This window comes from Neolamprologus brichardi, chromosome 12 (assembly GCF_056152115.1).
Source record: "Neolamprologus brichardi isolate AB-2024 chromosome 12, ASM5615211v1, whole genome shotgun sequence".
NCBI lineage: Eukaryota > Metazoa > Chordata > Actinopteri > Cichliformes > Cichlidae > Neolamprologus > Neolamprologus brichardi.
The window spans coordinates 37,840,584-37,864,651 of record NC_142115.1 but is presented as its reverse complement, the minus strand read 5'-3'; the positions used below and the strand labels follow the sequence as shown (position 1 = coordinate 37,864,651).

General features: G+C 43.7%; 1 protein-coding gene across 2 annotated transcripts; it reads left to right on the top strand.

The window, feature by feature from the left end:
* The first annotated feature begins 255 nt into the window (after positions 1-255).
* On the top strand, positions 256-20,948 carry si:dkey-220o5.5 (actin filament-associated protein 1-like 2). Of its 2 annotated transcripts, XM_006808448.3 has the most exons (16): positions 256-401; positions 8,662-8,796; positions 8,891-8,968; positions 9,110-9,168; positions 10,849-10,969; positions 11,050-11,276; positions 11,404-11,583; positions 12,243-12,329; positions 16,279-16,348; positions 16,542-16,759; positions 16,851-16,960; positions 17,339-17,456; positions 17,648-17,735; positions 18,179-18,345; positions 18,463-18,573; positions 19,349-20,948. In XM_006808448.3, the coding sequence occupies exons 1-16, from the start codon at positions 386-388 to the stop codon at positions 19,373-19,375; spliced, it is 1,812 nt and encodes a 603-aa protein (XP_006808511.2). In that variant the 5' UTR covers positions 256-385; the 3' UTR covers positions 19,376-20,948. The 2 variants fall into 2 exon arrangements, with proteins under 2 accessions (XP_006808511.2, XP_035771555.2); XM_035915662.2 differs by lacking the exon at positions 19,349-20,948 and having other exon boundaries at positions 18,463-18,657.
* Positions 20,949-24,068: the final 3,120 nt, after the last annotated feature.

Here is a 24,068-nt window from a genome sequence, read left to right as displayed (position 1 = left end):
AGTTTGTGGAGCATCACTGAAGAAACCCTTAAAGCCAGAATATTAGCAGATATTTTTCTTCTTGTGTATTTTCTAACTGTGTTTGTGTACTGGATGATAACAGTGGGCACATTGTTAAAGTGACTTTGTATTTAAGGTTTCTCTGTGTTTTTGTGCATGCCCGTGCATAATGAGAGCGCTGGCCCGCCCTCTCTCTCCTCCCTCCTGTGCTGAGGTCACAGACGCGTTCAGACAGACTCGCCTGGCAGAACTCAAACTGCTTCTCACAGAGCAGATAGAGGGAGTTCAGGGAGGAGGAAACAGGAGGAAATCTGTTTGCCGTTTGATGTTGGATTCTTCAGCAGAGATATGAGCCTGAGGATCAGCAGACACTGAGACGACCGACATGGACAAACAGAAAGGTACCGTGACCCACAACAAGTCTTACAGATGTTTCAGGAATAACGACAGAGGCATAAAACTCATCCACACATGAAACCTGACGTTACCTGATATTTGTTTTTTATATTTAAAAATGTTTCACATGTATGAAATCATACAGCATGCATGTTTCAGATGTAATCTGATTACAAATGGAGATTTACTTTGAAACTTTCCTTTAATGTGTTTAACATCCACGTATTCTTTTGTCTTTCATATCACGTGGAAAAAAATGTTAAAACTAATTGTAATAAAGTACTAACAAATTACCAGTAATTACCAGGGCCAAAACTTGCAGTTCCTCCAGTTTCCACCGGGGGCAGCAGCGAGTCGGTCCCCATAGACTCCCATGTTAAAACTTTACAGCAGTGATAAACACTTTTACAGCTCGATATAAACTGTTCGGTCTCTGTAGGTATATTTGTGGTGGGTTGTATAGGTCACCTGTAAAAGGTTTAAGGTTTGCATTATTAGGGGCGTGGCCTCTTTGACTGACAGGTGGATGGTGACGCAGGTGGCTGTAGCTGCTAGCTGTCTGCTAGCGTCACCTGAACTGGACCTTTGGACCGTGTTTGTGCTGTTGGAGCCTTTCGGAGCATTTTAATGACATCATCAGACCAATAATACAGCTGCTGTGAGGTCACTGTAGTAACAGACCAATCCAGTAAGAGAAAGTTAGGGATTCTGACTCGATGTTACTTATTAGCAAGTATCTGAGCTAGCTAGCATTACCTGATATGCAGCTTTTATGTTTATTTCCATGTTTGTCTATCATATTAATATATATACGCTGATATTTTGGCTGCTGACTCATGTGACCACTAGAGGTCAGCTTTGAGTTGTTATGAGTTGTACTATATTTATTATTTTGGGATGTTTTACTTTTGTAGTTATGAACAAATCAAACTAACCTCAGGCTTGTGTTGTATTGTGTATAAAATATTTAGATGGTGGTCATAGACTTGATTTCAAATGACTGGTTGATTAGATAGTTTAAATTCTCTGGGGCGATCGTGGCTCAAGAGTTGGGAGGTCGCCTTGTAATCGGAGGGTTGCTGGTTCGAGCCCCGGCTCCGACAGTCTCGGTCGTTGTGTCCTTGGGCAAGACACTTCACCTACTGCCTACCGGTGGCGCCAGTGTCCGGTAGCCTCGCCTCTGTCAGTGCGCCCCAGGGTGGCTGTGGCTACAATGTAGCTGCCATCACCAGTGTGTGAATGGGTGGATATGTAAAGCACTTTGGGGTCCTTAGGGACTAGTGAAGTGCTATACAAATACAGGCCATTTACCATAACAGTATCCATGTGAACGCAGCAGCTGTTTTTTACCCAATAAAATTTATGATTCTTCTACATCTATTAGTCACTTTTAATGTGGATTGTTTTCATTCTTGTTACTTTATTACTAAACTCTTTAAATACTCATCTTACAGCTTTTTACCTAATTTCATTGTGCATTGACAATAACAGTTCTAAGTTTGACCAATTTGGCCATTTACCATTCAAATCGGTATAAATAAACAGCAAAAAGCCATGCTGTTCTCTAACAGTTTAATTTATCTTCTGTATCATGTGAGAAACACTCTGTATATGAGCATGTATGTATTTGTGGCCAAAGCAGCTTTAAATCAAAGGAAGTGTTGACAGAAGGAAAAGGGCCATGATGCTGCTATAACTGGCTCCAGTTGAAAAGTTTAGAAAAAGCTGAAAGTGATTTAAGTTACTTTACCATGAAAACCAAACCCTAAAATTATCTGAAAGACAGGATTTCTCCTCACCGCCTGTGTGTGGGTACTTGCACAGCTATCTTTGTGGGGACCTGTGTATTTATTGACTTTTTAAGGACCCTTCTGTGTTGTGAGGACGGACTCTTAAAGGCCCGTTTGTGGGTTTGGATTTAGTTTAAGGGTTCAGGTTAAAAAGAGGTTTAGGTTAGGGGGCCGTGAAAGGCCTCAGAAGGTCCTCACAATCACAGAAGTACAAACATGTGTGCAGCAGGGTGTGGAGCAGCTTTCTTTAATCTGGCTGGCAACAGAGCAGAAACATTTACATTACTGCGCTGCTGTTTCCTCAAACTGACCCGCTTCCAGCTGGAGGCTGACCACCTCACCACCAACCTGCTGCTAACTGGGACCAGTACCCACTTTGCATTTTTATTGTTGTTTGTAACAACAAGTAACTCTGATTAGACCAAACCAAAGTGATTTGAGAGATCAGTGTATCTAGATTACTCCCTGAAGTAACAGTACCACATGTAACGAGGTAAAAAATACTCAGCAACGTGTAAATGAGAAACTAAAGTATGTTCAGCTTCGTGTAACTGAAGTACAGGTTTTGCAGTAAATGCATCATCAGTATGTCCCCATTGGGGCTGTTTTATCTACGTTATATATAGTAGATGATGGTTTTTAAAATAGGGTCAGCCCCCCCAAGAGGTCACCAGGTCATGGGATGATTAATGGGAAACAAGTAAAATCTATTTCCTGTTTTCAGAGTTAATTTAAAGTTTCTTCTATAAATTTTGAGTAGGTCTTGTACCTCAGACTGAGCGCTACCAGGAGGAGCTGGGAAACATCAGAATACTCCTTTTAGCCAGCGATTAGCACATGAGGTCAGGAAACAATCTGACTTAATGGCAGAAAAATGTTAAAATTGTTGGTGTGGATACTTTAAAGACACAAACACAGAAAATCTAAACAGTCTATTAGCTCAGTCTCCAGAGAGCAGCAGCGGGAGGAGGAGGAGGAAGTGATGATGATGAGGTGGAGGAAGGAGGACAGACGAGGACAGATGGGTATCTCTGATAGTTGCGTTGCTAACATACCATCGGTGTGATAAAGACTCCACAGCAGCAGGAGGATGGATTGTGACACGTTCTCCCTTACAGAATAAAAATGATGTTTTCTACAGAAAAAACATGGACGTAACCATGTGACTTCACCCATGGGTTTCTGGGACTTTCCACAGCGTTTTGGTTGCTTCCATTGTTGTGAAACGATTAGCGGTGGTGAAGCCTCACAGACGGCGATCAGCTCAGCAACACAGGGCCAAACAGTTTGTGTATCAGGCTGTAAACATGTTTATTTCTGCTGTCAGATTATAATGTGGACGTCTGTGGGACTGCCTCACTGCTGGTGCCCCTGCTGGACGTTAGAGGAACTGCATGTTCAGCCTCTGTGGGAGCTTCTTTCACAGTTTTTAAATGATGAACTAAGTTATTAGGAAAAGTACCTCACCTATGTTAAAACATACCACGCATGTATTATTGTAGGGTCTACCTTACACTGTAAAGCACCTCGACTGCTGTTGTGATTCGGCGCCTTATAAATAAAACTGAATTGAATTAATTGTGACAAAGTGATTCAGGTCATGGTCGTCTAATATTACATTTTATTTGATGATCTGAGAAACATAAAAGTGACAAATAGCAAAAAAAGAAACAGTAAAAACGCTTTTTCGCAGCGCTGTAAGCAGGTTTATGTAAGTGTAGATGATCTAATGCCCAACGACAGTCAATTATCGGGTATCAGAACCTGAACGAGCTCTGTGGTTCCAACGACTGCCCCCTGATTGGACAACGCTGGACAAACTGCTTCCTGGTTGGATGTAATTGCTGCATAATGTTGTTAGGATATCATTGTTATGATGGACACCATTGGTACTGTAGCGTGACCGGTTTCAGCTGGAAACGTGACTTTTAGTTTAAACTGCTGAAGCAGAATATTTTTACGATGGATGCGTCGCTGTGGTCAGTCGAGTTATTTGTTTTTGACGGATTCGTTTAGGTTATGGTTTAAGGATAAGTGTCCAGGAAATGAATGGAAGTTAATGTACTAATGATGTAAACAGGCCTGAAAGTGTGCACTGCAACATCAAAGCCCGAGACAGGAAGTAATGCAGATGGTCAGATAAGCAGCGTTCAGCAACACAAACTCTTGATTCTGCGTCCGTCCAGCAGCCGTCCGTCTCTGTCTCCTTTCTGCTGTTGTTGTTCGTCTTCTGGGTTTGTGGGTGTTTGAGGAATTTGCAGCTCGCTGCTTAAACAGCAGTTTAATTAAAATCAGCATCAGAGGAGTTAATCAGGAACATTTAACCCTCGTCTCCCACTCGGCTCACAGCGTGAATGGACTCGGCCTCTCTGTATGAATGAGCCGCCGGACAATCAGCTGCTGTTTCCTCTGCATGTTTTTACATGTTCTGCTCTGTGTTGTACTGATGATGACTCAGTACAGTTTACGTCCAAACAACAACAGAAAAGCATTAAAGACTGAAAACCTTTACTTAGTTACACCTACTCTGTGTCGCTGTTTCCCATATCCTTATATAAATACTGCATCCACACACACAGATGCTAATTGTGTTCAGAGCTTCACTTCCTGGATGGTCTGAAGCCACAGTTATTGTCAGGTAATAGCTTTAGGAAACTCTAGTCATTACTGAGGATGTCCTCCATGTCCTTAATGTGAGTCTAGTCAAGACTAAAGGTTGTAAAGGTTTATTAGGAGGTTCTATTTGTGAAGTGGGCTTTTGTGGTGCTAAGGGACGTTTTGTCGCCATCGAAGAGGTTCTAGTCATCCTTTAGGAGGTCATGCTGGTCTCTGAAATCCTCGAGGTGGTTGTGAGGTGATGTTCTACAGGTCTATGAGGTATTTTTCTGTGAAAATACTCTTACATACAATTGAAGAGATTCTAGTTTTTCTTGAGAAGGTTGCGCTGGCCTCTGAAGATGTTTCAGACGTGCTAATGTTGGTTCTAGTAATGATTTGTGTAGTTTTGGATGGGGGTTGAGACATCTAAGTAGTTATCTGTGAAGAGGGAACTTTAAGAGGTTGTGGTTGTCACTGAAGAGGTTCTATTCATCCTCTGGAAAGTTAAACTGGTGAGCGAGGGTGTTCTAGAAATCTTCATGGTGGTTGTGTGACTGGAGATCGCAGAGAGGTTCTAGAGGTCTTTTGAATGCCCGTCCGTGAGGGTCCCCTGTAGTAGGGGTGGGCGATAGAAACGATATAAATTTGGCCAACAATAGAGATCTTGACTATATCGCGATAGCGCATGTTGATGATGTCATCAAGCTGCGGCTGTTTTGGTCGAAAGCATCGCAGCGGCTAAAAACCATTATCATCTGCCAAATATGCGACAGCCATAGCAAAGAGATGAAGCACTTTTGAAATATGGGGAAAGCCAAAAACTGCGCTTCCTCCACTTCCGTAACGTTGATTCATTAATGTTGAATTCTCTCACAGCTGCTCTGTTCCCATGTTGTTGCACTATATTAATGACCTCGTATTGTGGATGAATGATCTCAGTTGTTCTCCTGACTGAAGTTTGGTCCGTGTATAGCATCCTGCTATGCGGTTGCATTTGTCCCTGACCACCAGAATCTCTCACGTTAACTTTTATCGAGTGGAAAAAAAGTTGGCGTTCATCCTCCAGCTTCACTGTGCTAATGTTATGCTAACATAGCTGTGTCGCTAGCAATCACGTAGCACAACATTATATACCAGGTAGTCCAACTTCAGTAACCCTACAAACGTCACTGCTGTTTAGTTTTCTGTCTTCATTTATGTTGGAAGTGACAGCAGAGCTGTACGTTTGAATTAGTTTCAGAAATCTCTGTCAGAACATGGTATGAAATGTTTAGGTGTAAACTAGCGAGCTAACTTCCTGTTAACTTGTAACTCTGTTAAATTTAATAACTTCTGTTTTCATGGATGTTAAACTTAATTGTTACACCTGATAAAGCAGCAACGCTGATGATGATGATGATTTAATTAAAGATGAAAGAATTTAGACCGTTTTTAACTCTTAGCGTTCGTTTGACTTTGGGACCTGAAATGGACGGAGTTTAGGACCCAGATTCCTCCATGAAGCTCCTCACTACGGCAGCCGTAATGCTCTGACGATCCATCAAGCAGTGAGCTTACCAAAGTTGTACTAAAACATTTTTAACAGATTTTCGAGGTCAGTAAGCACAACCAGAATTCATACATAAGGCACACTCTCGATTTTTGAGAAAATTAAAGGATTTTATGTGTGGAAAATACGTTATACAGAAGAAAAGAATATATCGCGATATATATTGTTGCCGCACATGCTTCAAATTATATCGCGATATGGATTTTAGGCCATATCGCCCAGCGCTACCCTGTAGGAGATTGCAGAGGTTCCTGTTTTCATTTAGAAGTTCTACTGGCCATGTTCTAGATGTCCTTATGATGATTATAGTGATGATTTATGTAGTTTATATTAGGCAGGGTCTAGGTGTGGTCCTTTAGGAGGTCATACCGGTCTCTGGCGTCCTGGAAGTGCTTAAGGTGGTGAGAGGTGAAAAAAACAGTTTTCAGAGCTTTTGTTACATTTTTGTTTTTTGTTTTTTTTAAATGAATATAACTGTGCATTGTTGGACATCCTTAATGATTCATGTTAAACTAACAAGAGCCCTGACAGGCTGCTCTTACCTTCACTAAATGTTTTTGTTCTGTAATAAGCTGATGGGGGATGGTCAGTTTGCTACGAGCAGGTTGATTAAACATGAAAACTGTGATGAAGTCCGTCTGTGTTCGTGTTATGAATGAAGCCGTTGTTGTGTGTGAATGAATACTCACTCTGTTTCACTTCAGAAGATAAGAGCTGATATCATTCAAAGGCAGAAAAACAAGATGCTGATTCTTCACTCTCACACAGAAACACACATCAGCTCCTCATCTGCATCATCAGATGATCGTCATAAAATGTGATTCACACGTAAAAGTCAGTTTCATACAGAACAACAGTCGGACTGCACCTGTTCAGGTAAACGTTCGCTGCACAAATATGCAGATGTCCTGGCCTTCACGTGTTAATTGATGACAGGATGAAACTGATAAGCTCCTGCCAATATTTAACTCAGAGTAAACACAGTGACATCTCCTGAATCCCTGCAGAGCACAGCAACTCGAAAAGTTCGTTGTTTCTTTTTTCTTATCACATGAGAGAAAACTCATTATTGAAACTCAGAGCAGAGAAACAAAAACAACAATGGATCTTATCTCGGCCAGCTTACACTCAGCCACAGTAACCATCTGCCCAAACACACACTTTCCTCATAGTGAATCCCAAAATCTCAAAGAAATGATGCAAACATGCAGTTTTTAACATCCTATTTACACCCCTTCAGTCCTGAGATATTTTTACATTTCAGAATCATGAATCACATCTGGATTCATGTAAATTGCAGCTGTGGGGCAGACGCTCACTTTGCTGTATCCACTTTTATCAAAACTAAAGTAAAAGCTCGTTTTTCCTGGGCTGGTTCAGCTGCTGTATCAGCTCCAACCAAGCAGCCGATAGTGTGGTTGAACCTACAGCGTCCATGTTCAGTCACATAAATGAGTGTTGGGGTCGATTTGAAGGAGAAGACGGCCAAAATCAATCACTCCACTCAGAAACGAAGGAAGAACATTATTATTATTCATCTCCCCCCATCTCAGCATCCTCCCACACCAACCCTGTGGACGTCCTCCGTCACTACATCTGTGATCCTCCTCTTCTCCTCCGGCCCCAGCGTCACCTCCACACTCCTGTTTTCCTTTTCTCTCACTTCCTCCTAACATGCCTTCCCCCCACCCTCCTCCTCGGCCTTCAATAAACCGCAGCATCATTTCCACCGACACCCTGTTGAGCACGAGCACAGGAGGCAGGCCTCCCATCCACCCCAGTACCCCCCCCCCCCCCCCCCCCCCCGACTCCCCATGGCTGGACCAAAGTGAAGAAAGAAAATGCAAGACTGAGATATCAGCGTCCATAGTTTGGATGAGAGTGTGGAGTGGTAAGCTGGAGTCCAGGGGTCCAGTTCAGGTGAAGCTGCCTGTGTCACCATCCACCTGTCAGTCAAAGAGACCACGCCCCCTGATAATGCAAACTATGACCATCCCGTCCGTCCCATAGTTGTTATGAAGGAGGAAAAGGATCCACAGAGACTAAACAGTTTGTGTGTCAGGCTGTAAGCATGTTTGTTTCTGCTGCAAAGTTTCAACATTAGCGTCTGTGGACAGACAGACAGACAGACAGACAGACAGAGTGTCTGTTGGCGTGTAAACAGCGACATCAGATACTGAGAGTGTGAGAACAGACGTGACTCACGGCTCAGCAGTCGGTTAAACTGTGACTCGCTGTGAGGTCGAGATAAACTGATTTTCCTGGTTAATGAGCTCAAACAGACATCCGTCCGTCCGTCCGTCCGACTGTCTGTCTGTCTGTGTCCAGTGCTGGCCAAGCTGATCTGGGATCTGCAGTCCTTCCTGTCTGTTCTGGACTCAGAGAACCTGAGCTACATCGCTCAGGCTCAGAAGAAATCCATCTCAGAGCTGCTGTCCACGCTGCAGCATCAGGACGCTCCAGGTAAAAACACACCAGTACTCACATTACTGCTGATACTCAGAGTACTCCCAAACCCACAGACACCCGAATAAAGTGTTTCCTGCTGTGTTTTCAGTGGAAGATGCCGAGTACATGATCATGAGCTGTCCATCATCGTCTCCTAGCAACGAGCTGACAGACACACCTGCAAAAGGTACACCTTGATGCTGCCTTCAAGACACATCGGAATAATGCGAAATACGATTCTCACTCATAAACAGAGCTCACGTAAACCTGCGACTCCTGAAGACGTCATGAAAGCTCTGAGTTGTTGTTGTTGTTGTTGTATCCACAGCTGTCCGGGCCTCTGAGCTGGTCTCAAATCAGGACCTGTCTGCATGGCTGAGGAACGGGGTGAGCATCAGCCTTACTGGTCACACTGGTTTCCACCACTGAGCAACACATGAAAACAAACAAACAAACAATACAGCAACAATGTAATGTGAATGAAAACTCATCATTAAAAACAACATAAAAATGTATTAGTTAAGACTGAATATGAATAAAAAAGAGTAAAATGTAAGTAAAAAAATAAAATATTAAAATAAAATATAAACAGTAAACAGAAATAATAGAAAAACGATGACTAAACTATACAAACACAGTGTGAAGCTGCAGCGTCTATAACAGATAATCCTCCTGCACGTGCAGCTCGTTAATCACATATTTTAATTATCTCTCATTAATTAATTACATGAAGTGGCTGCTGTGCCTGATTAATAAAAACAAGTCTCAAGGTTGGGTCTAAAAATGTGAATGTAGTTTATTATCTGCCTGATAAATAACAAGAAGTCTTAGTTTATGTTTCAAAAAGCTCTGAAAACAGAGATAAATTTATTCTGTTCAGGAGATGGTGGTTAAATCAAACGCACCAGAGTGGGTAACAGCTGCTGATCACACTCCTCGTGATGAAGAGCAGGAGCGACAGGTGGAGGGAAAGTTTCGTGTGACAAACATGATGATGTGGACACAAATTTCTTTACTAGGAAGAGACAAAAATCTGTTTCTGAACAGCTTCAGGATTTTTCTTCTGAGGTCAAAGAGAAGAGAAAGAGAGGAGGAGGAGGAGGAGGCTGCTCTGTGATGTGGGTCAGTAATGACAGACCGAGTCCTCCTGAGGTTTGGGAGGAGACGGCAGCACAACTCTGTGTGTGTGTGTGTGTGTGTGTGTGTGTGTGTGTGTGTGTGTGTGTGTGTGTGTGTGTGTGTGTGTGTGTTTTCCATCCATCACGTAGCCCAGATGCTAATCAACCGCCATCGGTGACCACTTCCTCCCTCTGCACAGGTCTGAGCCAATAGGAAGACCGAAAGCAAAGAGATCATATGTAAACACTGAACTTCCTGTCACTCCCTCTCCCTCTCTCTCTCTCCCTCTCTCTCTCTCTCTCTCTGTCTCACACACACACACACACACACACACACACACACACACACACACACACACACACACACACACACACACACACACACACACACACACACACACACACACACACACTCTCTTAAAGATTAAATTCTCAGTAAATTTATAAGAAATCACCAGTAAGTGTGAGATCAGACAAATTCATCTTAACAGAAAAATGTAGAAAATCTGAATAAATGAGAGGAAACGAGCGTCGCTCCTCCAACAACCGACCCTGTTTTCACTCATTTGGATCCAAACCGATCCAAATGAATCTGCTCAGGTCTCATGTTTTAAGTTACAACCTGTGAAAAGTTACTGAACACTGATTTGCCAAAGGTCAGAGTGCAACTTCATCCTGAGCAGGTTACCAAATCAGGATTTAAAACGAAACAAACTTACTTTCTAACACTAAAAACTTCATCAGGTGACTCAGCCAGGCTCAGACTCACTTCATGGAACCAACAGCAACACAAACTAAACTAAACACACATTTAGCTCTTCATGAAGAAGAGGCGACGCTGGGACTGATGAGCCTCGTCTCGGCTCGTCTGATTGTTCAAATGATCAAAGTTTCACCACAAATCAGAGAAACTGAGTTCACACCTCCTGACCTGATGTTCATGTTTTAGCTGCAGGGCCCCGAGGTGCCGCCCCTCCCTCCAGGAGGTCTAGGAGGTGACGATGAGGACGAAGATACGTACGAGGAGGCAGAACCTTACGTACCTGCCGACGCCACCGTGTCCAACACTGGTATCTGCAAACACACACGATGACAAAGCAGGAACACGACGTAGAAACACAAACAAACGTCATCCTCTTCCTTTCTCCAGAGAAGGCGGAGTCAGACAGCAGCCACTACGAGTCCTACGATGAGGAAGACGATGACGATGGAGGGGAGGAGCTTGTGAAGGACAGAGCTCACTACATCCAGTGGAGCGCCTCACAGCCCTGCCTAAAGCCCACGCCAGAGTCCCGCCTCTGCGGGTACCTGTGGAGGAGGAAGTGGCTCGGACAGTGGAGCAAAGAGCTGTTCATCATCAGGAACGACGCGCTGCTGGTGAGGAACAAACGCACCACGCGGCTGCAGTCCCTCTGATGGCCACTATGTGTCGCTCTACCTTTGAAGCGCCTCAGGTGTGTTTGACCTGTTTGTACCTGCGTGTCTTCTTCTGTGTTTGCGTCAGTGTTATAAGTGCGCCCGCGACCTGCTGCCTCAGCTGGAGTTGAACCTGCGCGGCTGTCAGCTCGTCTACAAGTCAAAGAGCAGCAGGAAGATCCAGCACCAGCTCAAACTGGTGCTGCTGGGCTCGGAGACGCTGGTGCTGGGCTACAGCACCTTCCAGCAGGCCGACGAGTGGAAGAAGGTCAGCAGCACTTGACACGCGAACCGTGAACTAGCTCACATTCAGCATGAGGTCCTTACACACACTCAGGTTTCTACATCAGACATGGAAACATGAACTCTCAGTCACCTCCGAGCTAAAGAGTTCGTGCACTTTTGCTCCTGAATCAGAGATTTCCTGTAGAGTAGACGGTCCTCTTCAGTTTTCCTGGAAAGATCTTCCAAGAGAATCTGAGCAGTCCCACCGAAGCTGGAGCCACCACCCGAGGTTCCCAGTGTCCACCGGGACGGCCCTGAAGCATCCCGAGTCTTCCCCAGCAGCGCTCCGACCGCACTGATTAGTGCAGGCAGTAAACTGCTTCTCCTTCCCACTGCTCCGCAGCTTTCCCATCCCCACTGACTGCCTTGCTCAGAATTCCTCCCACATCCAAGCTTTTGTTTCAACGCTGTTAAAGCTGGACTCTGCTGGCCCGCCTGTACCTGCCAGCAGGTCTGAAGGAGATCTTCCACTCCTTTGGAAGCTCAAACAATCCTCTGCTGACTGTGAACTCTGCATCTCAGTCTGACAGCGAGATTCCTGACGCAGTTTGTAGCTGAACTGTTCCCGGTGGCACATTTCTCTGTTTTCTTTCACCTTTTTCAAATTATTTATGCACAAATATTTTTCTGTTCTGTGTGAAGGTGATCGAGGAGGTGAGCATTGCAGGAGAAACGGAGATGCACAGCTACTCGTCTCTGAATAAGTCAGACCAGCTGCTGTCCTGCAGGGTGAGACACTCAGATACACCATGATGGGCAGAAATCTGCCATCAGGAACTGAATTTGAATAAGTTAAATTAGCCTAATTTGAAATTCAATTTATTGGTTTGAAAATGATCATCACTAAACTGAAATTGAATTTTACATTTTGAAAATGAATTCATTTGCTTTGAAACTGTATTTTATCCTTTAAAAATTTAGCTCTCGAATAATTTCAGATTCACTTCTCACCGTTCAGTTTCAGTTCCAAAATTCAGTTTTTTGGGACTTACATCCGGTTCAAGCGCAGATTAATAGAGCTACGTTTTACTAGCGGACCGAAAGTGTTACTGACGGGAATCTACAGCATCATGAGCTAAATTAAGACTTCAGAAGTCATTCGTCATGTTGTCGAATGAGCAGCAGATAAACTCAGGTTGGTAATAAATGTATTACATGTATAAGAACAAGCGTCATGCTAACAAACAACAGCCGTACGGTAACTTTTATGCTTATTGTAGCTGCTAGCTAAAAACACTAATTTAGCACTGGTGTCAAGCCAGCCTCCACTTTGTTTTACGTTCCCTGTGTATTCTGAGTATTATGGCAAAAGACGTGGTAACATGATTTCAAAATAAAAGCTCCTGAAGCATGATTTCAAAATAAAGGCCAACTTTCAGTAAATTAAGAGCACATTCACAAATATCAATTAGTCTCATTTGCACACTCTAATGTTGGATACAAATGACGTACCCCAGTATTCTAGCAACAACATGTCAATATTAAAGCCATCTCCTTTTGGATTTCAAAGTAAAAGCCCTCTGAATGTTTATTTTTGAACTACTCTTTCAATTAATTCAGAATATAAAATTCACAGTGATACCATATCAATATCAAGTCAGTGCGATTTTGCCTTCCAAAATAAAAGCCTTTTCAAAATGCCCATATCTGACTTACTCTTGGAATGATTTCAAAATGCTCTAAAAAGAAGAATTTCTATTTCCACAGGATAATTTCACCTTAGGTCAACAGTATAAAACCCCACAGTGATAGCATATTAATTTCAAGTCAGGCTGATTGTACTTTCCAAAGTAAAAGCCTTTTCAAATTGCCCATATATGACCTACTCTTTTAACGATTTCAAAATGCTCTTAACTTGAAATTTGCTGTTTTCACAGGATGAATCCATGTTAGATCAATAGTATCCAACCCCACAGTGATATCATATCAATTTCGAGTCAGGCTGATTTTGCTTTCCAGTATAAAAGACTTTTCAAATTGACCATAAAAGATATACTCTTTTAACGATTTCAAAATGCTCTAAAAAGGAAAATTGCTGTTTCCACAGGATAATTCCACTTTGGATCAACAATATCCAACCCGACAGTAAAACCATGTAAATTTCAAGTTGCTCTGATTTTGACCAGACAAGCACGATCTGATATCGTTGTGTTGGTGTTGTTCCCAGATCAACATAGTAAATGTTGTTCCAGGATCAACATTGCAAGTGACCAATCAGAATGTTGTGATGTCATACTTTTGCGACTTCGGGAAAAACTGCCGTAAAACAAAAAACTGTACTTAAGCTGCGGGAAACCGCCTCTGTCCGCCGATCAATGGACCCTAACCCTGACCCTAACCCTTTAATAAACGCTGAGCAGAACTGATATTGTCCTTGCAACATTAGAATTTCATAAATGCACGAATGGCTTGGCGCGCCAAAGAATAACATCACAACAATGTGATTGGTCACTTGCAATGTTGATCCTGGAACAACATTTACTATGTTGTTCCAGGATCAACACCAACATGACGATATCAGATCATCCACCAGACACTGCCTTATGAACAAAAAGAATAATAACAATAATTTTTCTGATCACAGAGTCCTAGCTCATCTGCTGTTTGTATGAGAATTGAAAGGCCTGCAGATAATTTTATGAATCCAGTTGCTCGAGGCAAGAAAAGGTCCCAGTCTTTAGACTCCTGTCCATTCCTGAAAGACGTTACAATGGCAGTGTCATCTGAGTATTTCTGGATTTGGCAAGACTCAAGATATATATTTGAAGTGTGCTGTATACAGGGTGGGCCATTTATATGGATACACCGTAATAACATGGGAATGGTTGGTGATATTAAAGTCCTGTTTGTGGCACATTAGTATATGTGAGGGGGCAAACTCCTCAAGATGGGTGGTGACCATGGTGGCCATTTAGAAGTCGGCCATCTTGGATACAACTTTTGTTTTTTCAACAGGAAGAGGGCCATGTGACACATCAAACCTATTGGTAATGTCACAAGAAAAACAATGGTGTGCTTGGTTTCAACGTAACTCGCACTCTCAACATCTCCAAATACGTCAGAGCACCTCGCATGAAAATATCTTAAAAGTTTATTTTGTGACCCAGAAAGAGTAATATTTCAAACTCCGCCCCTCTGTGTTCCTCCGCCACTGCCTCGTTTGAGTTTTGGACAAAATGGTTTCTGGGATATTGCATTTCATCATTCCGAGCTGATTGGAGACCAAAACAGCCAATCAGATTTTTTTTTCATCCAAGTCTGTGATTGGCTGGTTTAGTGGCACAAATATATCGGTGTACAGTTGAGCGCGCACGGGCAGAAATGTTGAGAGCGCAAGCAACACATTGCGAGCGAGCGCAAATGCAAAAAGTGAGCGAGAGGTGCTGCTGTGTGTGTGTGTGTGTGTGTGTGTGTGTGTGTGTGTGTGGATAATAGCAAACACTGAAATACAGTTTTTGCAGCAATGAACTTTGTTCACTCAAATTCAGCTTTTCTTCGCTCAAAACAAATTTCTCCTCAAAATGCAACACTTGCACCTGCAAACTTTGTTACGTGCGCTCAGAATAGTGGCACAAAAATAAAGTTACAGCAGTGCAAGTAAACAAACAACATATATAAGAAGAGTAAGAAAATAAAGATTCACTTTAGGACTCGGGGTAAAGGGATCAATAACAATTTATAATTTATAATTTACAGTTTGATTATTTAACGTCTCACACACAACCCATCAAAAGGGGAGGGGCCTGCTGCTTCCATATAGAGCACATTTCATTCATAATGATGTAAATCCAAGCCCATCATGGATTCCTGGTCTGAATCCTGGGTTGTGTGAAATCTCAGAAATAAACCTTAGACAAAGTGAATCTGTGAACTGAGGTGTAGGTGTGTTAGGTTATGTTGTGGTGATCCTCGGGTTGGGGGGTGGGTGTTCATACTGGAGTGCAAAATTAAAACCAAGATGGACAAGAAAAGTTCAAAGTCATCAGGAGCTCAGTTTAGAAAAAAGAGAAAAGAAGAGAAACGAGCAAAAGATGCAGGTAAGCAGATGTGTGATTGGATAATGGCAGGTCATCCTGAACCAATCAGAATCAGAATACTTTATTAATTAAAGGAAATTATGTGAGTTACAGTTGCTCCAAGAAGAAATGGTAAAAATAGCAACAGTAACAAACTAAACTCCAAACAATGCATTATGTTACAGATTTTACACGTTTAAGAAATAGCACTAATATAAACAGATCACTCAGTTATAAATATGAAGGATTAACAGAGGTGATTATAAATAAATATCAAGAAAATTGACAAGAATCTTCCAGAGTAGAAAAGAGTGTAAAAAGGCTGTAACTATTGCAGTGTTCACAGTGTGTTAGGTGGAGGAGTTGTGCAGGGAGCCACAGGCAGGAATGATTCCTGTGTTGTTCAGTGGTGCATTGTGGGTAATCTCAGTCTCTCACTGAGCGTGCTCCTGTGACTAGCCAGTACATCATGGAGTGGGTGGGAGGTGTTAGCCACGATTGTCCTTATCTTGGACATCTGCAGAGCGAGTGTTCGAGTCACTGCCTCCTGGCGTGAATAATCTCGAACCTGCTCTGTGAGAAAGCAAACGTAGCTGTGACCATGAAATGAGCAGCCGCGGTCATACCTGCACTTCCTGTTAACGCCGTGTCTCTTCCTTCAGTCCAGTATAGTCCAGTCTGACTCTGACGAGGAGAAACCTTCAGCTCGCCGCAGCCTCAGCAAGAACAAAGGTACGGACAGAGCAGCACAGTCAACTGCACGATTCGATCGTCGAGGAGAGTTTTTGTGTCTTTTATATACGAATTAAAAATGTGCATGGAAACTAACTGTACATCAAAGATGGATGTAGCCTCTGTGACATCACCTGTCTGTTAGCGAGGTCACATGACGCGAGGTCTGAGCTGTGGCGTTTGCCTGCGGCAGGTTTCCTGAACGTGCTGATGAACTGCCAGTGGCAGAGTTTACTGTGTCGGGTGGAGGCCGGGGTCCTCAACATGTTCGGAGAGGAGGAGGAGGCGGAGCAGGGGCAGCGCTCGCCTCAGTACACCGTCCAGCTCAGAGGCTGTGAGGTCAAACCCGACACCAAGCACTGCTACAGGATCACACTGAGCATGCTCGATGACCAGATGGCGGTGCTGGAGGTGAGCTGGTGGAACAGGAAGTTTGAATTCATCCACTTCAACTTGTTACTCAATAACGTGTCCTCCTTCCTTCCTTCCTTCCTTCCTTCAGGTGAGCAGCTCAGAGGAGAAGCAGCGGTGGTTGAAGCTGCTGCAGGATGGCGCTGCGTATTACTGTCACCATGACGACAAAACACAGGAGCACTCAGGTGTAACTCTCAGGTACGAGGTGCATCATCTCAGGCTGAAACACCAGCTCGTCCTAGTGGTCACATGTGGAACTGCAACCCCACGTTTATGGATCAATCATAATAACATTATTATAATAAAAACACTGAATGTCACATTCGGGTAAATCAGGGCTGTCAAATACACAATCGCGACAATCATTTTATTCATTTGAAGAGTTTTTGAATACAAGCGCTCATTCATATCTGAGCCGTCAGCACCTCTCAGGCCCTTTGAATCGTCTCTTATTTACACGCAGTCCTGCTTCTGTGAGCGTGATGTTCATATTTCACCAGCGCAGCGTCGCTAACTCCGATAAAGCTTCATCTCGGCTCTGAGCTGAGGGCTGATTTTGCTTCCTCTCGTCCTCAGTGGGCTGCAGACTCGCAGGTTTCCCTCCTCCAACACCTACATGGACGACCCCTTCCACCTGAGCGAGCCGGGCCGAGACCAGCCCATCTACTCCAACACCCCCGTCCTGGAGCACATGGTACGGGCTGCACCGCAGCACATTCGGATTTAAGATAAGATCAGATGATCCTTTAATAGTCCCGCATGTGGGAAATCTTTGGTCACAGCAGAAAGTAGAAGAGCAGTAAAGAGAGAAAAACAACAGAATAGAATAAGATAAACAATCTTATTTGGAGCAACTCGTAACGTCGCCTGTGTGTCGTCTTTCAGCTCCACGGCTCTCAGGGTTCGATTCGCTGCAGCTCGGTGTCGTCCAAAGGCTCAGTGACATACAGCAACACCGTCCTCAGCGGCCACAGTGAGTCCTTATGATGATCAACTTCAAAATAAAAGACTTTCCCTATACTAGGTTTGCTGGGCTTTTATTATGAAAATTGAAAGTTTCTTAAAAACCTGGTGATGCTGATTCAGAAATGGTCAACATGAAGCACAATAACAGCCGTGTGCACGAACCAGTGTCTGAAAACTGAGACGCCTTAAACCTGCACGCTTTCTAGTGTCCAGCAGGGGGCGACTGCTCCACTTTGAAAATCAGATCTGATCGTATCTAAAGTGTAAAGTTTGGATTTAATGTGAACATAAGACCATAAGAGGTAAACGTTATGGACCAACAGCTGGCCAAAATCACTGATAAGCTCCTATCATCAGCTGTTAGTGAGCAGTCCTGGATAAACAGTGTAACATGTAGATGGGGTACTGGGTGGAGCTGATGGAAGAACGGTTGGATGCTCTGCGTTTCAGACAGGAAGTCGGCCGAAGTGCAGCGAAGCATTCAGAAGCTCGAGCTGACTGACAGGAAGGTAGTGCCGCTGAGGGCGGGGTCAGAGATCAACCTGGCATCCAGCGCAAAGCAAAACAAGCGCACCTCCTTCAGACAGTCCCTGGCCATCTACAGTGAGCGCGCTCAGGTAGGAAAATGTAACCTGGACAGGTGTGGATGGGGGCGGGTGCATGAACTACCTGTGAGAGGCCGTTGAGTGTAGATCTACTCTGAACCTGGTCTCTGCTGGTCTCTGCTGGTCCAGGCTGGCATCCTGAACCCTCTGCTGCGACGGACGGCGTCAGCTAAAAACTCCCTGAGACGGGCTCCTTCGGCGCTGTTCATCGAACACGGGAAAGTTTTCCAGAGGAGGAAGGTGAGAGTCGCACAAAGACAGATGGCCCCGGCACAAAATGCTACTGAAGCTTCATATTCAAAGATTCAAAGCTATTTACACTGATCAGGTTACAGTGACATCAGCCTCATTTCTCTTTATCCTCAATATCCAGCCATCAAATGTATAACTTATTTTACAATTCAGGCTTATTCACTTAGCACCAATTCACAACATTCACCTCAAGGTGCAAAGTAAAACTCTACAATATTAAAGAGGAAACCCCAACAACCACACAGTCATCGAGTGAGCAGTGCGATGACTGTATGGAGGAAAACCTCCCTTTTAACAGGAGGATTCAGGGTCACCTGGTCCAGCCCTAACTATATGCTTTAGCAAAAAGGAAAGTTTGAAGCCTAATCTTGAAAGTAGAGATAGTGTCTGTCTCCTGAATCCAAACTGGAAGCTGGTTCCACAGAAGAGGGGCCTGAAAACTGAAGGCTCTGCCTCCCATTCTACTTTTAAATACTCTAGGAACAACAAGTAGGCCTGCAGAGCGAGAGCGAAGTGCTCTAATAGGGTGATATGGTACTACAAGGTCTAGAATGTGTCACTGATAGTATTTAATAATTGATTAGCTAAAAATGCTAACAGCTAAATAATAATAGTGTGTTTAGTGTTAGTGTTAGCATTTTAGCTAACATGTTAAACAGAGATTGAATTACTGAGCTGTGAAATTTTTAATAAACAGCAGAAAACAGCAGCAATTCAGAGGAACCTTTGTCACTAATTTCACTATTTCTCATTATTCTTTTAGGAATGGGAAACTAAAGCAGCTGCTTGACACCGGCTGCACGGCTAATATCACATCCCATCAACTAGTGTGGACTGCTTTTTTGTTTTGTTTTTCTAGCTATCATATTTTATTCAGAGATGGTGCAGGGAGAGTGTGCCAAAGGATTTTAACACATCTAACATAATAAAAAAAAAACAAGAAAAACCTTATTGCCCGACATGAAGCTGGTCACGAGTGCTGCGTTCGCTGCTGTCGATCTCTTAGCTGATCTCTCGTTCGTGCCCATTTTAAAAGTTTATATTTCCAACCAAGAACAGGAAATAATCTTTTTAAATAAAGCTGAAAAGCTAACAGCTAGATAATAATACTGTGTTCAGTGCTAATGTTGGTATTTTAGCTAGCTAACATGCTAAACAGAGACTTACTGAGCTGTGAAAGTTTCGATAAACAGCAGCTGATGAACAGAATTCAGAGAAACCTCTGTTGATTCTGTTCATCTGGACGTTTTCAGAGGGAGAAACGTTTCGTCATCATCAGGTGACTCCTTCAGTCTCAGCTGACTGCAGGTTTCTACCTTATAAACAAGACATTTGCATAATGACTGAAACCAGCACCACTGAATGAACACTGGGCTGGGAGGCCAGTTCCTGGATCATTAAACCAACCAAACCATTACATTTAAAAAAAAAACAACAGGAAGTGATATTTTTTTAGTAAAGCTAAAAAGCTACAAAAAACCTAACAGCTAGCTAATAATACTGTGTTCATGCTTATTCACTATTTTTTAGTAAATTTACAAACCCTCCTTATCAAAAAAAGGGAAGACAATAAGCTGCCCCTCCACAGGCTTCCAGAAACGGCTAATCAGATGAAAGTGGGCGTTTAGGGAGGGGGGCCTTAAAGAGACAGGCACCAAAACTCAGCTGCAAGTAGAATAAAAACTACAGCAATGAGCAGTGACCACTTGTGACCAGAGGGGGCGCTAAAATCGTCGCTACAAAGAAATATTTTCACATCCAAATGTCTGAATTTACTTTTGTACTTTTACGGCTTCGTGTGGATCGTTTCCACTCAGTGTATGAATGTGTTTTATTATCCAGCGATAGTTTTTAAGGTCACACTGATGTTTTAATTTTTTAATAGCACATTTATTTTATGGTTTAATTAAATAACAGTTTTCAGCATGTACTGAGCAGCACAGTGTAATAACGGCTTCCTGTCTATAACCACAACACGTCTTTGCTGTTCTCAGGTGAACGTCCACACTGACCTGTAAAATCATTTGTTTGTACAAAAAGTCACAGGAACACGTTTGTGGCATATCGATAGAGTGTAATTATCTCTTCTTCTGATGGTAGAACAGCATTTAAGTGTTTTTTATGTACATGTGATTTAGGAAATCCTTTCAATCTCGGAGCAACAGGAGCAAACTTGTTATTTCACTGAGTTACTGAGACCGTCTGTAAGCTGATATTTCCTCCCACACACGACCTCTGCAGCAGCTGTGCTGCTCTCACTCATTTATGTGATTAAACTCTTCGTACTTCTCTAATATTGTACTTTCATCTTCCTTTGTGAAGCGAGCCACTCTCCCAGTGCTCGTTCATGATCCAGTTGTGCCAAACGTCTATTTAAACAAGGCGCCTCCTCTGCATCTTTGGTGGGAGGACACAAGGAGAGGAGTCAAGTACACAAAAGGCACGACATGCATCTTATCCCATCTGTTTTCACACTCTACTGGACTCTACTGGACTCTACTGGACTGCCTACCAGTTAAATAGTGCTTACCTGGTACGCTAATCAAGTGCGGCTGACTCGCTGCTCGTTTAACACACTCGGATGTTTTTGTCTTAAAGAAACGTTTGCAGTGCAAAGACGACGTGATGCAGAGTTTTTTCTCCAAATAGAAATGCTCTTTATTGTAACTCCTGGTTAATCACTCACGTCACCATTCATCTGTTACAGCAGCTGCATCCACAGAAGAAAACAACAGCAACTAGCATGAAGTCATTCAGTGGTTCAGTATGTACAGCAGAAGGGCGGCTGCTCGTCAGCGAGTCTGACCTCTGACCTCTGGGCTCGTATTTCTCAAACTGCCGGAGGTACAATTCCCAACACGCGTCTGACTCTCACAATGAGTCCAAAGAAAAACAAGGATAAAAATATGTTAAATAGTTTTTTGGGTTATTTTAATTCTTCAGGTCGTTCTGCTCGCCGTGAGGTGAGAAACACGAGTCCAAAGAAGAGAAACTCAAACCCGTAACTGCCAGCGTGTTTCAAAGAAAGCTAGAATAACATATGACATCATCATCCTGACATCACGCACGCAGCAGGTGAACGAGCAGAGACGCTGACGGGCGCCGAAGCCGCCCTGCGAGTCTAAAGAACTCAAGAAAAACAGAAAAAACACTTCAATGTACAAAAAAGAGAAACATGGAACAATCATGTGTCGTCACAGCAATCACTTCCTGTTTCTAACTACACAAACCAATCAGAGCGCGTCTGGGTGAACGGCGTCAGAATCATCCAGACAAAAGTTAAAGAAAGAAAAGAGGAAATCATAAAGTGACCGATGCTCGCTCTGACACGTCTCCATCTGTTTTATCCTCAGTCTTTTGTTTTATTGATCCACGGATACAGGAAGCGGCGAGGCAGACGTGACGGCGGGTGATGCAGGAAGTGGCGGTGGTGATTTCTTTTTAAAACTGATGCAGTGAGAGTGATCTGAGCTTAAACCTCACGCAGGGCGGAGCTACTGAACTCGGACGAGCTGAGACGCGAACGCCTCGTTTTTACACGCTTAGAATTATTATTGTTGTTACTTTATTAAAGGAAAAAGGCCTCAAAGCTTTAAGAATAAAAGACTGTTTTGCAAAAATGAGTCAGAAACCTCTCAGAGCCCAGCGAGCTCAGTTCAAACTGAAGATCAGTAAAAAGACGCTCACAGCAGACGAGCAGCAGCTGCATAAAGTCCTGATTTAATGACGAGCTCGTGTTGCTGATGTGAACGAGCTGCAATCACAAGTTTTCCAACAACAAAATCAAAAATCAAACCCGTCCGAGTCTCAGGTGGCGGCTCTCAGCGGACACGGGTGGAGGGGACCTGATGCACCTGTCGGCAACAGAGCTGAGCGTGAAGCTCTCGAGTTATCACTGGGTCTATGTTCCCACGCCCACCCGCGACCGCATCGAGGCGCTGTCTAACCACGCCCACCTCTGCTCATTGGACGTCCTGCTCTGAAGTCTGACCCTCGGGCCTCTGGCGCTCTAAGCTGTGAAACAACAGGAATGATCCGACTTCACATTCCCCCCAAACTGCAGGAAGTTCAGGATCTCGTGAGGCAGCTGAAGGTAAAGAGCTCGGCTCACCTTTACCTGACCAGGTGGGCCAAAGCAAAGCAGCAGATTTATGAAGTGGATGTTTATAACTCCACCAGATAACAGGCCACTGACCCTTTTTTCACTCGTGTCTGTGACTCTGTTGCTCATACCGAGGCTGCAGCTAGCCCTGAGCTCTGGATAGCTTTTAGCTTTAGCCACTTTTCTTCTGTTAGCTTCCTGAAATGTTTCTCATTGGGTTTGTTGTTGGAACATTATTGTGACTGACTTTGGTGAACTTTGCATCCTCGCTCCCTTCCATGCTAAAAACGCAGCATGTAGTCCGTGTTGGTGTGCGTCCATGTTTGTGTCTGTCCGGCCGGTCAGCGATCGGGGCCGAGCACGCGGTCCTCGACCGCTCAGTCGAAGTGTTTCTAATTCAAGATTTTGAGCCTGAAATAGATTTTGAGGGTAAAACAGAGAGAGTCAGATGTGGTGAGGACGAAGGGCAGCGAGGCAGACGGGGACGCAGCACACGTCAGGACGTTGCAGCTCCATGCTAACAGGGATGCTGCGTTTGGTCTCTGAGCTGTGGTTTAAGACAGAGTCATCGCCTCCACATGAAAGTCAGGTTATTAGTGAAGGTTCAGCGAAGAACAGAGGACATGAGAGGTCAATCGTACGAATCCAGAAACACGTTTGATTTTTATTTGTTGCAGAACTTTGTGATTGCACCTCGTGGAGGGAGGAAATCGCCTCTCTGGTTCAGACCTGCTGGCCTTGATTTACCAACACATTAAAAATGATTTGTACACCACCGTTACGTCCGGTCCTGAGTCCTGCCCGCGCGGGTTTAACCACCTACAGCTGTGAAACATGCTGATATTCAGTGCAGCTGGTGGATGTTTCATTACATATATTTAACAAAGAGTGATGACGTCACACGTACGGAAGAGCTGAACTCGCCCGCCGTGTTCTCGTCCACATTCAGGATCTATTATTTCATTTTTAGTTAGACTCCATTAATAACAAACATGCCACTTTCTTTATGTAGGTTAAAAAATAGCTGCACATCATTTGGTCACTAAGCAACACTCGCAGACGCTGATTGGAGGAACCAGAGCCGTCAGAGCTCAGCCTGCACTGCAAACATCTCTCAGAAGTGTGTGTGTGTGTGTGCCTGTTTAGACATCTTTGTGAGGACAAAACTGGCATGTAACCATACTTGTGGAGATCAACAGCCTTTATGGGGACAAAGTGCCCGTCCCCGAGTTTAAAGGTGGTGTTTAGTGTCAGGGTCACAGTTAGCATTTATTTCTGATGGTTAGCATTATGTCAATTAGATGTCCTCACTAAGATATGAAAACGTGCGTGTGTGTGTGTGTGTGTGTGTGGCAGTGGCTTCTGCTGAACTAGAAAGAAA

What these genes read in the sequence shown, in the direction of transcription:
- si:dkey-220o5.5 (XM_035915662.2), top strand. An exon ending in ACCAGATGGCGGTGCTGGAG is followed by an intron (nt 16,760 to 16,850) that starts GTGAGCTGGTGG and finishes TCCTTCCTTCAG; the next exon opens with GTGAGCAGCTCAGAGGAGAA. An exon ending in CACTCAGGTGTAACTCTCAG is followed by an intron (nt 16,961 to 17,338) that starts GTACGAGGTGCA and finishes TCTCGTCCTCAG; the next exon opens with TGGGCTGCAGACTCGCAGGT.